The following is a 13,390-nucleotide window of genomic DNA, read 5'->3' as shown; positions in this document are numbered from 1 at the left end:
ACTGTTGGATTGTGGTAAAATCCTTTGCGGTCAAAACTTAAACTGTCCTTATGCAGTAAATGCTACTGACCTCTATGCAAAATGAACAATTTGACCACTTGTGTCTGCCGTAGCAGGATCTTGACCTGAAACCTTGACATTTTGATGATTAGTCAAAGGCAGAAGATTAGTGTTAAAGAGGCAAGTTTTATGTTCAAACCAACAAATGATTATTGTGGAAAATCCTCCATATCTGTCTTTCCAAGAGAGCATTGGTTTAATCTTTGTCGGTCCGGTAGAAACACACATATTTGTTTCTCAGTATGGAGGCATTTGAGTTAGGCTAGCAGTTCTCCTCTGTGTTCACTCTTTTATCTCAGCTGTGCCAAACATAACCTGGACCAGGGGTGTCAAACTCAAGGCCCGGGGGCCAAATCCGGCCCGTGACTTCATTTGATGTGGCCCGCAAGAGCTTGCAAAGAATATAATATGTTTATTATTCGGTTACATGCCGATTTACAGAAGCACGTTGCCCATAAACTACATGTCCCACAATGCATCTCAAATTTGACTTGTTTCTCAGAATTTGACTTTTTTTTCAAAATATCACTTGGATTTGGATTTTTTAAATCATTTTGTGACATTCTCACTGAAGAGACTTGCCCTAGACTTCTGATTTCAGACGTAGTTAATAAGGAAGTTATTACCCTATCCGATAATAATCCAATGCAGAAGCAATAATGTAATATAATACATTATTTTATATATATTAAATATTTATATATGTCTTTTTGTATAGTCTTATATATAAAACTGGCCCTTTGAGTGCAACCATGATGCGAATGTGGCCCGAGATGAAATTGAGTTTGACACCCCTGACCTGGACCATCCTCTCTCTGTACCAGATGCACAGTGATGTCCATTTTTGTTATTGGCTCTGGGTAAGACAGAGTGTTGCTTTTACAAGAGCTGCACCGAATATAACTTTGACCTAGGAAGGAAGTCATTCTACCGAGAGACAGCACCATGGACAAAAAAAAGTCAAATACAATCAAAATGTCAAGGTTTCCGTGCAGAAAGAGACATAGAAAGCTTACTGTATACTGGTTAAGTCTTGGTTTATATATAATCCTTATAAGCATTGGATTGACTAAAGGCTTCATGCACTGCTAGACAATTGTTCATCTTATCAAGTACGTTGACATCGTAGTGTTGACATTATTGGATTTCTCATGGAGTTTAAATGACTCTAAATGTAGTAAACGAAGCATCATTTCAGATTATTTTTTAAAACCATGAAAGGAAAAGAGTAACATAAAACCATATTTGGTGAATATGTGACTCCACATATTCAGTCTGAAATGAACTTGCTAAGATGGACAGAATTTCTGCAACAGTTTAACCTTATTGCCTATTTTCCCGAGAGCATTTGATTCCAGATAAGAGTAAGGATAGAGAATGTAAGTATTTGTTTACACTGAGCTGAAAGTGTAAATACAGATGTCGCTTGGTTTCCTTAAGGATAAGTCCTTATATTTTTTTGCTGAATGGCTCAAAAACTTGCATTACGATTGTCTTCTTCTCGAGGTCTTATCGCTGTGGAACTGATGAAGAAAAAGACAAAATATCTGTAATCATTCATTTTCTGCAGAGGCCAGCTGAAGCTTTATTTCTTTAATCATTTCTACAACGGGACAAGAAACACGAGCAGTCATGTGACCCCACTTAAGGGTTTAAGTTATAATGGGACCTAATTGAAATGTGTGTGCAAGATATTTAAACAAAACCTGGAAGGAAGTTATGTTGGTGTTGCTTATTACAAAGAAAAGAAGCATTTACATACAATTAATTGGAATAACATATGACTTTCTTTCACTCTTTTTAACATAAAAAATAAAAAAGCATCATTGCTGGTGTCTAGGTTCAAGAAGGAAATCAAATGGAAAGACAACAGGGTAGATTCTTAAATCAGAATATATGTTATGCACACAAACGTTTTCCCTCCAAATTAAAGTGGCTTCAATAATCCGGCTAAATTGTTGCCTTTTTTAGAACCTGACTGTTTGCATTCCTTGCCCTGCCACACATATGATCATTTAATGCTTTGCAATGCAGGTAAATGGGGATGTTTTGCATTATCTTGTTTGAAAAAAGCTCAATTGCAAGTGGATGAAGCCGACCTCATCTTAACACGAAAGGACGACTGGGCTAACCTCCTTGTTTCTAACTCCCCCTTCGTATCCTCGTCTGTTCAGCTCCCAGCTGGCGTTGAAGAATATGGACCCAGGTTTCAGTCCTCTGACCAACGCCCTGAGCGAGGACCTGCAGAACTCCTCTAGATGGACCTACAACAGCTCGGCTTTTCTACAACTGAAGTAGGTTACTCACACTCTCTATTTGTGACTTCAAACTCCTTAACACTAACAGTTTCACATTTCTCATCCAATCTATTTAACTTCATAGTTTAGCAATATGCACCAAACCGATGTTTAGTGATCAGCTGATTGTCTGATGCTAACTTTTTGCACTTCCTTGTCAAAGCAGTTAGAAACAAATCCAAATGAATTCTCCCAAAAAATTGAGACAAGGACAAGTTTTGTTTAAATTCCGTCATAGCACGTCTTACTTTAAGATCTCATTCACTGACAGGCAAATCCAAGTCTCAAGTCATTTGAAACAAGTCCTATTAAGTGTTGTCACCACTAGTGTCAGGTCCATACTCAAGTTTGATCAAAGCTACCAAACTACTAGTAGCCACTAACTTTTAGCCAATAGAGTTAACCAAGGAAGGATCACGTCCTAGGTGGAGTATCTCTTTTAACTTCATTATACCATGATAGACATGTTGGTTATATTGCCCACCACTAAGGTCGACCTGGAACAACCTTCTGTCCAATCAAACACCATAACACTCTTTAGGTAATGCTATTACTGTGTCCACTCCTTGTAGATTCACATGGAACAGTAAAGGTCACCTATTATGCAAAACACCACTTCTTCAAGTCTCTTCTACATCAACATGTGTCCCCTCTTCTTCATGTCTCTTCTACATCAACATGTGTCCCCTCTTCTTCAAGTCTCTTCTACATCAACATGTGTCCCCTCTTCTTCATGTCTCTTCTACATCAACATGTGTCCCCTCTTCTTCATGTCTCTTCTACATCAACATGTGTCCCCTCTTCTCCATGTCTCTTCTACATCAACATGTGTCCCCTCTTCTTCATGTCTCTTCTACATCAACATGTGTCCCCTCTTCTCCATGTCTCTTCAACATCAACATGTGTCCCCTGTTCTTCATGTCTCTTCTACATCAACATGTGTCCCCTCTTCTCCATGTCTCCTCTACATCAACATGTGTCCCCTCTTCTCCATGTCTCTTCTACATCAACATGTGTCCCCTCTTCTCCATGTCTCTTCTACATCAACATGTGTCCCCTCTTCTCCATGTCTCTTCTACATCAACATGTGTCCCCTCTTCTCCATGTCTCTTCTACATTAACACGTGTGCCCTCTTCTTCATGTCTCTTCTACATCAACATGTGTCCCCTCTTCTCCATGTCTCTTCTACATCAACATGTGTCCCCTCTTCTCCATGTCTCTTCTACATCAAAATGTGTCCCCTCTTCTCCATGTCTCTTCTACATCAACATGTGTCCCCTCTTCTTCATGTCTCTTCTACATCAACATGTGTCCCCTCTTCTCCATGTCTCTTCTACATCAACATGTGTCCCCTCTTCTTAATGCCTCCTCTACATCAACATGTGTCCCCTCTTCTCCATGTCTCTTCTACATCAACATGTGTCCCCTCTTCTTCATGTCTCTTCTACATCAACGTGTGTCCCCTCTTCTTCATGTCTCTTCTACATCAACGTGTGTCCCCTCTTTTCCATGTCTCTTCTACATCAACATGTATCCCCTCTTCTTCATGTCTCTTCTACATCAACATGTGTCCCCTCTTCTTCATGTCTCTTCTACATCAACATGTGTCCCCTCTTCTTCATGTCTCTTCTACATCAACATGTGTCCCCTCTGTGGAAAGAGACTCTGAAAGTTTCAGGAACAAAGATTCTCTCTCTTTTTGATCCATTTCTATAAAATGAGCTGATCAGATTTTGGCCACTTTATGATGTCATAACGATGTTTTGGCTTGTGTATTAGCCAATTAGCCAATTAGCCATTAGCCAATCAGCAACCAAGGTAACCCCCCCCCCCCCCCACCTTATCACCTGACTCTCCTCCTAGAGCACCATTGAGTTCTTTGTAACCAAATGTCTCTCAGAGGGGCGTGGGGAGGGGCTCCTTATTTTCATCTGAAGTAACAGACAGAGAATCAGCACTTTGGAAACAGGGCTGAAACAGAGGGGATTATGGGTAATGCTGCAATGATCTGTTTGGTGTTTCAGCCAATCAGAGACATGTGTTGTATATATCTGAGACCTATATTGATGAAAAACAGTATAGTAGGGACCTTTAAAGAACAAAACTGTCCTTTGTGTCTTGCAGAAAGGAGATCTCTCAATACATCGACATCCCCCACAACTTCTCATTGATTAAAGACTCGGTGAGAATCGGACAGCTGATGCACTACGACTACTCCAGCCACAAGTACGTCTTCTCCATCGGAGAGAACTTCCGCTCGCTCCTTCCCGAGGTCTCGCCCATCCTCAACAAACAATACAATGTTTGCGCCGTGGTGGGAAACAGCGGCATCCTCACCGGCTCGCGCTGCGGCCCCCAGATCGAGAAGTTTGACTTTGTTTTCCGCTGCAACTTCGCACCCACCGAGATGTTCAAGAAGGACGTTGGGCGGCGGACCAACATGACGACCTTTAACCCGAGTATCCTGGAGAAATACTACAACAACTTACTGACTGTGCAGGACAGGAACAACTTCTTCCTGAGCCTGAAGAAGCTGGACGGGGCCATCCTGTGGATCCCGGCGTTTTTTTTCCACACGTCCGCCACGGTGACGAGGACACTGGTCGATTTCTTCGTGGAACATCGAGGTCAGCTGAACGTCAAGTTGGCCTGGCCTGGAAACATCATGCAGTATGTCAACAGGTAAGACACACAGTGACACTGCAGTATGTTGAACACACCTCGTACCTGGGTTATGTCATTTCCACATGAGTCTTTTCAGTTACACCCTGTATTTATAAGCATGTATCCTAATGCAACCAGCAGACTTCTCTACCAATGCTATATTAACATTATGAGCGATTATGAAGCGCCAAAGAATCCTATGTTTTTATTTTTTAACCATTTCCCCTATTCTCCTATATTCTTGCCATTAGCTAGTTGTTTTACCAACATACACTTACGATAAAGCAACCCTTCAATGGCAACTCTTCGAAAATGTAGCCGGCCTTTTTGCTGCTTTGTACACTGGACATCTTTTCCGGCGAGAAAAGCCTTTAGTGACTTCCTTTGCATTGACCGGTGTTACGGCCCGTCCACACAGCGGCGTGAGTTGAAAGCATAGGTTGAAAGCTTCACCATTCACTTTGAATGGGGTGACGACACTTTTCGCCGAACTGCATTGTGGGAAGCGAAGCTGAGCTTTGCTGGTTTATGGCTAGAAAGGATCCGTCTAGTGTAAAACTCTCGCGAGAGTTTGGCTGAATGGCATATGGCTGAATGTTTACGTTTGGCAGGCAGCCTTTCAGTTACGATCGTTAACATCAGTTGGCCACAGCAAATGATGGCGAGAAGCTAAACTATCTATTAATTATGTCAATGACAGGGAGTGTGATTGTTGAAATAGGGTGTTAGTGGTCTTGCTGTTCAAAGAAGAATGACAACACTGTACATCATATAGATCACCAACACTGCGGTTTATTTTTTATTCACAGGCAAGTCAACGTTGTCACAGTAAAAGTCCCAAGATAGCTCCTGGTGCAATAAAATGTTCCCTTTCAGTGTTTTACTATTATCCTGCTGCATGAATGTGTATGTTGCATCATGTCACTGCTGCAGATGTTTTTTCTGAGCCGCTCCAACGAGAGTTACAACGAGAACGTGACGTCATATTTACACTAGACGGATCCTTTCTAGCCATAACCGCTTTGGTGGCGTGGCTCGCTGCAAAAGTTGAGCAATGTTCAACTTTTGAAGCCTCGGCAGAAGCGTCAGCCAATCGAATCATATGCCAGTACAAGCGGGAGATTCATGTGATTGGTTGTTGGTCGAGTTACAGACACGCCCGCCGGCAAGCTTCAACGCACGCCGCTGTGTGGACGGGCCGTTACTGTAACAAGGCTAGCTAATTATTAGCATGTTCGCAATAAAGAAAACAATAATTAAAACAATAAAGAAAGACTCTGATACAACTGATACTGTTGCACCATCTAATCTTACCCAGCTGAGAGCCAGTATTGTTTGTAATGTGTCATGATGTCACACAGTATGATTTGATCTCTGTGGAACAAAATTGCTTGTGACAGCTCACATTGATTTGACTTACAAGTGGACATTTAGCCTGAGATACATATATATTGCCATTCCCTCTAAAAAAAAAAGAACTGTGATGTGATTTTTGTTCCATATTTCTACCCCTAGGTCTAGGTAGATAGTTTAAATGTATTCTGACTTCTTTGCCTCTCGGATGGATAGCTTTTAAAGTGAACGTGCTAACATTTAGCTATCCCTGTTTACACGTGATAAGGATGGTTAATTCCGTTTACCTAAGTAATGACAGCAACCATGTTACATTCTGTTATTCTCTCCATCAATACCTGTTACCTTATGTCTCTGTCCACCTGTGTTCAAAATGTCCTCGTGTATTTCTGTCTTGTTTGTACTGTAGTAGTTTGTGTGGTTGTATTGTGCTTTGCTCTATATGTCAAAGAGGAGATTTACTGTAGACTCCAAAGCCGGATTATCAAGAAACAGCTATTTAGTGAAAGGTACGGCACAGAGCTGTGTGTGTGTGTGTGTGTGTGTTGAGTGTGTGTGTGTGTTTTGAGTGTGTTGAGTGTGTGTGTTGAGTTGAGAGGGATTTAGGGCTGGTGCTTAGTGTTGTAGTAGGCTGCTCGTACAGTTGCCTAATCTTCACCAATCCCATTAAACCTACCTGCTCGTGGAGAATTACCACGTTTAAGCAGCTCAGACGGCTTTCAGCACCTCAAGGACTCCTGGTGATGGTTTTGTTGAGGTTTGGTTTTGGAGAGTTCCCCCTCTGAGGCTCTGCAAAGCATCAGCAGTGGTTGGATTACTTTTTTTATATGAGGCCATTGCTTTCAGTAACATCTTATGGTTGGATCTCGTGTGAATACAACGGCAGAAATAATGGACGTTAGTTTTTTTGGTTTATTCAAGTCTCTGCCTACTTCCACATCTCACACAACCCAATAGACACTTGGACATTAATCAAATTCAGATATTTTATGTTCAGAAATAGCCTGAATAATATGGAAATACATGTACTCTGAAGGCTGACATGATACATTTGGCAAAATCTACATTTCTACAGCACTAATTCCAAATTGGATTGTATACTCACCTCTCTGCTGCGATCAGTTTCCCTTCTATTACAGAAATCAGCTTTAGTTGTATTTCTGACCAATCCACGTTAAGCTGTAGGTGAAACAAAAATACATAATCACTGCAGCTCTCTATAAGGTTGTGATAATAAACTATTCTTCTCCTCACTTGTACTCAACAGTTACTGGAAAACCAAGCAGCTGTCTCCAAAGCGCCTGAGTACGGGCATCCTGATGTACACGCTGGCCTCCTCCATGTGCAACCAGATCCACCTGTACGGCTTCTGGCCCTTCGGATGGGACCCCAACACGGGGAAGGAGCTGCCGTACCACTACTACGACAGGAAGGGCACCAAGTTCACCACCAAATGGCAGGAGTCCCATCAGCTTCCCGCCGAGTTCAAACTGCTCTACAAGATGCACTTGGATGGACTGCTGAAGCTCTCCCTCTCCCACTGTCCTGCTTAGTGCTAGAGCTGCAGCAGGGACAGCGCTCCTTCAATCTCCAACGCTTCCACGGGCCAGAGCTGTCCAGACGGCAAGGGAAGGATTCGTGTGGTTTTTGCCAAACATCTCACATCTTGGCTCTGAGGCTGAGTTGGTGCAATGAGCTCAGTAACAGAAGCCCTGTTTGACAAACCGTGTTCGCGTTAACTGCAACAGCTCAAGGAACAACGAGTCTTTTCATCTTCTTCTGCTCAAGAATGCAAAGCAGTAGAGGAAAAGGTGGCTGAAACTGGACTAAGCAGCAAAAATTGCTTCACGGTGTTTTCACATCAAGAATGCTACAAATCAGCACACACACAGACATTACATGTATCCTTGAGACCCCTGGCTGTAATGAAGCAAAGGGCCACGGGAAAAAAGGTGAACATGGCTCAATATCATCTCAAATGTAATGCCGCGTCATGCAGCTGTGCGGAGCTGACCCGCTTTGCTCGTAAAACCAATCATGGAGAAAATGAGACATTGAGAGATGAAGAATCCTTTCTTATATTGTCCTGAAGACTGTGCAGTGTTTTGGCGTTTGTAAGCTCATCATGCATCAGTTCCTCAAACCTCTTGTACCATTATTGATTCACGTGTACCTGAAGCAACACGCGACCACCACCAGGCTTTGTTTCGACGCAGTGCTGCTTTTAGTCTGAACTAGGGTTCGCGATACTTTAAAATATTCTAACCAGCAACCATCAGCCCAACAACCGCTGATAGCCAATATGTTAGTGCGATTAGTTTAAGTTAGGAGACCAGTGCGAGTTTGCTTCATTCCTACAATCTCCCCTTGTCTAATAAATAAACAACTCGTTCTTGGGAGGCAGACCATTAAAATATTAAAGCGACGAAAATCAACTGAAATAAAATATGCCAACTGCCTATTGCCGATATATACTGTATGTCCAATTGCCGAAATTTTGATTTTGAAATGATTACCAGCTGAATTGAAATTGTACTTTTGTTTTCCCCGTTACAAAATGTAGGGATAACGTCTAATATCAACTTTAGATTAGGCACTTTCATATTCATTCAGTCACGGTACCAGTATTCTTGAAGCTGCATAACCCTAAATATTGGGGTAAAAACGTCCTGAAACTATTTACATATCACCTCAATGAGTTTCAATGTAATGATATTTATACATCCAGCTGACACAGACCAACATAATCATGATTTGAGTTGTTTTTGTGATGTCCATTAATCTCCCCTGTCCCCTGTTTTTGGTCTCCTCCAACCTCCGAGGAAAATATCTATTTTTTAGCTGCTAAATGCTCCAATTAGTTCACCAGCAAGTTGTAAACTATGTCCGTCTGCCAATCAAAATTGAGAGGTTTCAGCAGAACCTCTTCTATGATATTGCACAAGACTTTCAGACTCTATTTAACGTCTGGTTGAGTTTGACGCTTTGCCAGAATATCAAATGGCACAACGCATATCTTTAGGTGAGGTTGTGTGTCCATGAGACCTTTTAAACAAGACAAGGAGAAGCACAGAGAGGGATGTTGGATTCAGTATGTCACCATTTTGGATAAAGGTAGGACTTTTTGTAAAGCTGACTGATGTTAGCTCGCCGGTTGTGTACTATGCAGGTTATCAGGAAGATTCGCTTTGAGACTGTATGCTGCCATTTCTTTTCTTCCATGTTGTGGTCATGTATGATAGTGTCATGGATCCATTCACACACCGTTATCTTTTAACACTTACCTTAAAGGAGGGGTAGGTAATTTTGGAGAAACCAGCTCCAGTGCGCTAGAATTTGAAAATTAGGGTTGCATAGGGGTGGAATGTTTCCGGTAAATTTCTGGAAAGTTTCCATGGGATGTTAATTTTGGGAATTTTGGAAATATTCGATGCAAAATCAAACAAAAAACCTGACATTTCAACAGATTTTTATAAATTTTTTTTAAAGTAGAACAGAACAACTTTTAATTATTTTATTGAACAATTATTTGTTTCATTGAAGAACGAAAACAGGAGTGTTGAGTTAAATGTTACTCATCTGTGCATGTGATGGAGGAATGGAGGGGGTGTGGTCTCAATAGCCATGCAGTAAGCAGTGTGGCATGGATATTCAAGTGTACTTGAATGGCATCTATTTGTTTTAGTCAAGATTATGCTAAAATATACTTTCCCCAACTATATTTAAGTTCCCTATGAAGAGGCAACCTTCAATATTGAAAATTCCCAGTTTATTCCCATAAATTCCCGTTTATTCCCGTGGAAAGTTTACATCTTTGAAAATTCCCGGAATTTTGCAACCCTAAAAATACACAACCGTAAAAAATCTGCCACTTCCTTACAGAGCCCCTCCTCCAACACACACGAACGTGCACATGACCAATGAGGGCATGAGAAAAGTTTGTGCACAGATGGAAGGCTGACAGGCAGGTAGGCCATCCAGTTACTTTAGCCGGGCCGGCTCAGATGATTGGCCGTGCTTTTTACAGAACCACGGCTTCCACAGATGACATTTTTTTAATGGATTTTTTGTCAAAGCACTTCAGATATTCATTGCTAAAAAAAAGTGTATCTCGAGCCAGTTTCTCAAACTTACCTACCCCACATTTAAATGCAATCATCAGCGCTTATAGAAACTGTAAAAGATACCAGTGGACCCAAACCCTAAAATCTATCTCTTGAAATTCGGGCATTAGTAAAAAAATAAATAATGCTTTAATATAAAAAATAGTTAGTTGTTTTAAATTGTGAGATTGCAAATCCCTAAAATGCTCCATATGATGACATGATTAACATAAATGGCACTCGAAGATTGCAGACCTTCGCCAAGGCTGTCTCCATATTTAAAAACAATGATGTATCTATCCGCCCCATGATTTGATGAGGGAGGCTGTGGCGCAGTGGGCTAGTGCGTTGGTGTTGGGATCAGGGGGGCACAGGTTCAAACCCCACTGCAGTTGTGTCCCTGTTTTTTTTGCCATAATCTTGCTGACAGCCAAACAAAGTTAATTGAAAACATAATGCCCAAGGTTACTTCAAACTGTTCTCTCCTTTACAACCAATGGATCGATCCCTCACCTTGACCTCCACACCCTTACCTTTAACCTTAATACACAAAGGGCACGCTACTTCCTGACATTGGCATCAACTGCTTTGCGAGATTTGTTTTCAATTAACATAATTCTTAGGGATACTAGCCTAGCATTTCAGTTTAAGATAATGTAGGGACTGAGATGATTGCCCCATATTGAAGCACACTGCTGTCACATATGTATTTAGAAAACGTGAGTATTGAATGTTAATTTTTTTTTTTAAAAGAACTGATTGAGCAACACATGTAATCAAGAAAACATATTTTGAAGTTCTCACTTTTCAGGCCTGGTTAATTATATTCAGCATGAGTCTTTTAGGTAATTACGCAACACTAAAAGGAAACACACAGAGTCCAATTTTACACATCAACTGCAAATGTAAATTGGATTAAGTAGGAGAAAGAGTCGTCGTCCACAATCCAAACGTTGGTGGTTGCCCGGGTCAACAGTGGTCCCTGAAAAGTGTATCGCTCACGGTGACACCTTAAACCACCTTTCAGTAACCAGTGTATGAATTTGTGTGGAAAGACTAATTATGAATTGTGTGTTGTAAGCGCTTGGTCACAAAGACTACGGTTTGAATCCATTTACCGTCACATTCTGGATCTTTTGGTTAGGTTTCTTTTGTGAATGTTTTTCCCCATCCATCAAGTGTGTTCATTTGTATTAATGACTTAAAATACGTTGATATGTTGATGATGCTTTTGTCGCCAAGTCATATCGTGTAATATCCACTCTCTGAATCTGGCATTGACATTCTCAGTTTAAACTCAACACAGGCTTTTCTTTGTGTATTTTGCTGCAATGTGTAAATGAGACAACAGCAACAATAGACACAGACATATTTGTGTTTTACATGGTTTGTTGTTGTTGTTGTTGTTGTTGTTGTTGTTGTTGTCTCCTGTTTCATTCCACAATGAGACGTCTGTGACTTGAACATGATATTTTCAGGACTTTGACAAAAAAGATTGTTGGCTTGAAGGGTAAACTAATTATTTCATAACACTGCTAATGTAATTTTTTTGACATGAAGACATTACAAATATGTGTTTTATTTTTCTCTCCTTTTGTCAGCTTTTATTTTTGTAATGTAGAATATCAGTCGGTATCAGGTAACATTTTCCCAGAATGTATTTTGAGCATTTTGAATGATATTGATGAGGCTGGCTCCATTCATATCAACATTTCTGCAGAGATCACTGTATGAACGGTAATACATATTAAAACCATGTACGCTATAGATTAACAAATATGTTTTATTCATCCAATACTTGAAAGAGAATACCTACTCTGTATTTATTTAATCATCATTAAAGTGAATTAAAGTTATCAATTTGAAAAGTGAATCCTGTCTTGTTTTTATTGAACGTTACTTAACGGTCCCCTATTATACTGTTTTTCATCAATATATTATAGGTCTCTCAGATATACAAACAGTGTTGGGTAAGTTACTTCCAAAGTGTAATATAGTACATATTACTTATTAGTGTTTTTTAAGTAATAAGTTACATTACAATATTACTGTCTCTGAAATGTAATGAGTTCATACTTTTATATTACTTTTGAGTGGCTTTACCAAAATAACCTCAAAAGAATGGCTAGGTATTTTTAAATGCTAAAATGTAGTTTAGTGCAGCTCATTATACATCCAGTGAAGGGCGATGTGTATAGCATAACAACCATACTTGTCAACCCTCCCGATTTTCGCGGGAGACTCCCGATTTCATTGCCCTCTCCCGGTTTCCTCCCGGGGTCATATTTCTCCCGATTTCTGACAAAATCAGATTTACTCATGACTGTTTCCACTCGGACTTTAATACAGCTACACCATTGTTTGGTTTCCATGGTAACACGTTTCTTTAGTAGCGCCCGTAACTGAAAGTCTGACAGGGTGAGGCAGATATTCACAGAAAACAGAAAAAGAATCGACAACCACTCTACTCTCTGCTCACTCCTTTCCTGCCCACACATATGCTCCATCAAGGATGGTGCTACATGCTGCACTTAGAAATACAATAAGCATGTTAATGTTAATCTAACAGCTCCGGCGATAAATTAGCAGCAAAGTGACAAATGGATCGTTTTTTAGTCCTTAAACGTCCACGTGTGGACACTCAATCAAAACCACCTGAAAGCGAGAGGGATTCTGCACATAATAGGCATCGTGAGTACAAGTAGCTTACTTCTGGCTCTCTGTGTTTCATTCAAGCTCTGCTCTGTGTGTGTGTGTGGCACGAGCCATTTTGTGTGCGTGCGCGAGAACCGGTGGGTCTCTACCGGAGATTGTTGTGGTTAGCATCTGGTGCTAGCTAGCCAAGCTAACGGATATAAGGAGCTTTTTCAACAACAAAGTGGAGGGAGAACTCTCTCCTGTCAGACTGAGAG

The 13,390-nt window shown here is 40.8% G+C and overlaps 1 protein-coding gene across 2 annotated transcripts in view; it reads left to right on the top strand.

Moving 5' to 3' along the window:
• Positions 1-12,351, top strand: part of st8sia3 (ST8 alpha-N-acetyl-neuraminide alpha-2,8-sialyltransferase 3) — a 19,537-nt gene extending 7,186 nt beyond the window's left edge. For both annotated transcript variants that reach the window (XM_079694982.1, XM_079694983.1), the window contains 3 exons: positions 2,235-2,354; positions 4,483-5,040; positions 7,643-12,351. In XM_079694982.1, coding sequence (XP_079551108.1) covers positions 2,235-2,354; positions 4,483-5,040; positions 7,643-7,928 — 964 coding nt within the window. In that variant the 3' untranslated portion in view covers positions 7,929-12,351. The remainder of the gene's footprint in view (positions 1-2,234; positions 2,355-4,482; positions 5,041-7,642) is intronic.
• The last annotated feature ends 1,039 nt before the right edge of the window (positions 12,352-13,390 follow it).

This window comes from Notothenia rossii (genome assembly GCF_949606895.1).
Source record: "Notothenia rossii genome assembly, contig: scaffold_131, whole genome shotgun sequence".
In the NCBI taxonomy this organism is placed as follows: domain Eukaryota; kingdom Metazoa; phylum Chordata; class Actinopteri; order Perciformes; family Nototheniidae; genus Notothenia; species Notothenia rossii.
The sequence above is the reverse complement of the archived record's forward strand: the minus strand, read 5'-3'. Positions and strand labels throughout refer to the sequence as shown.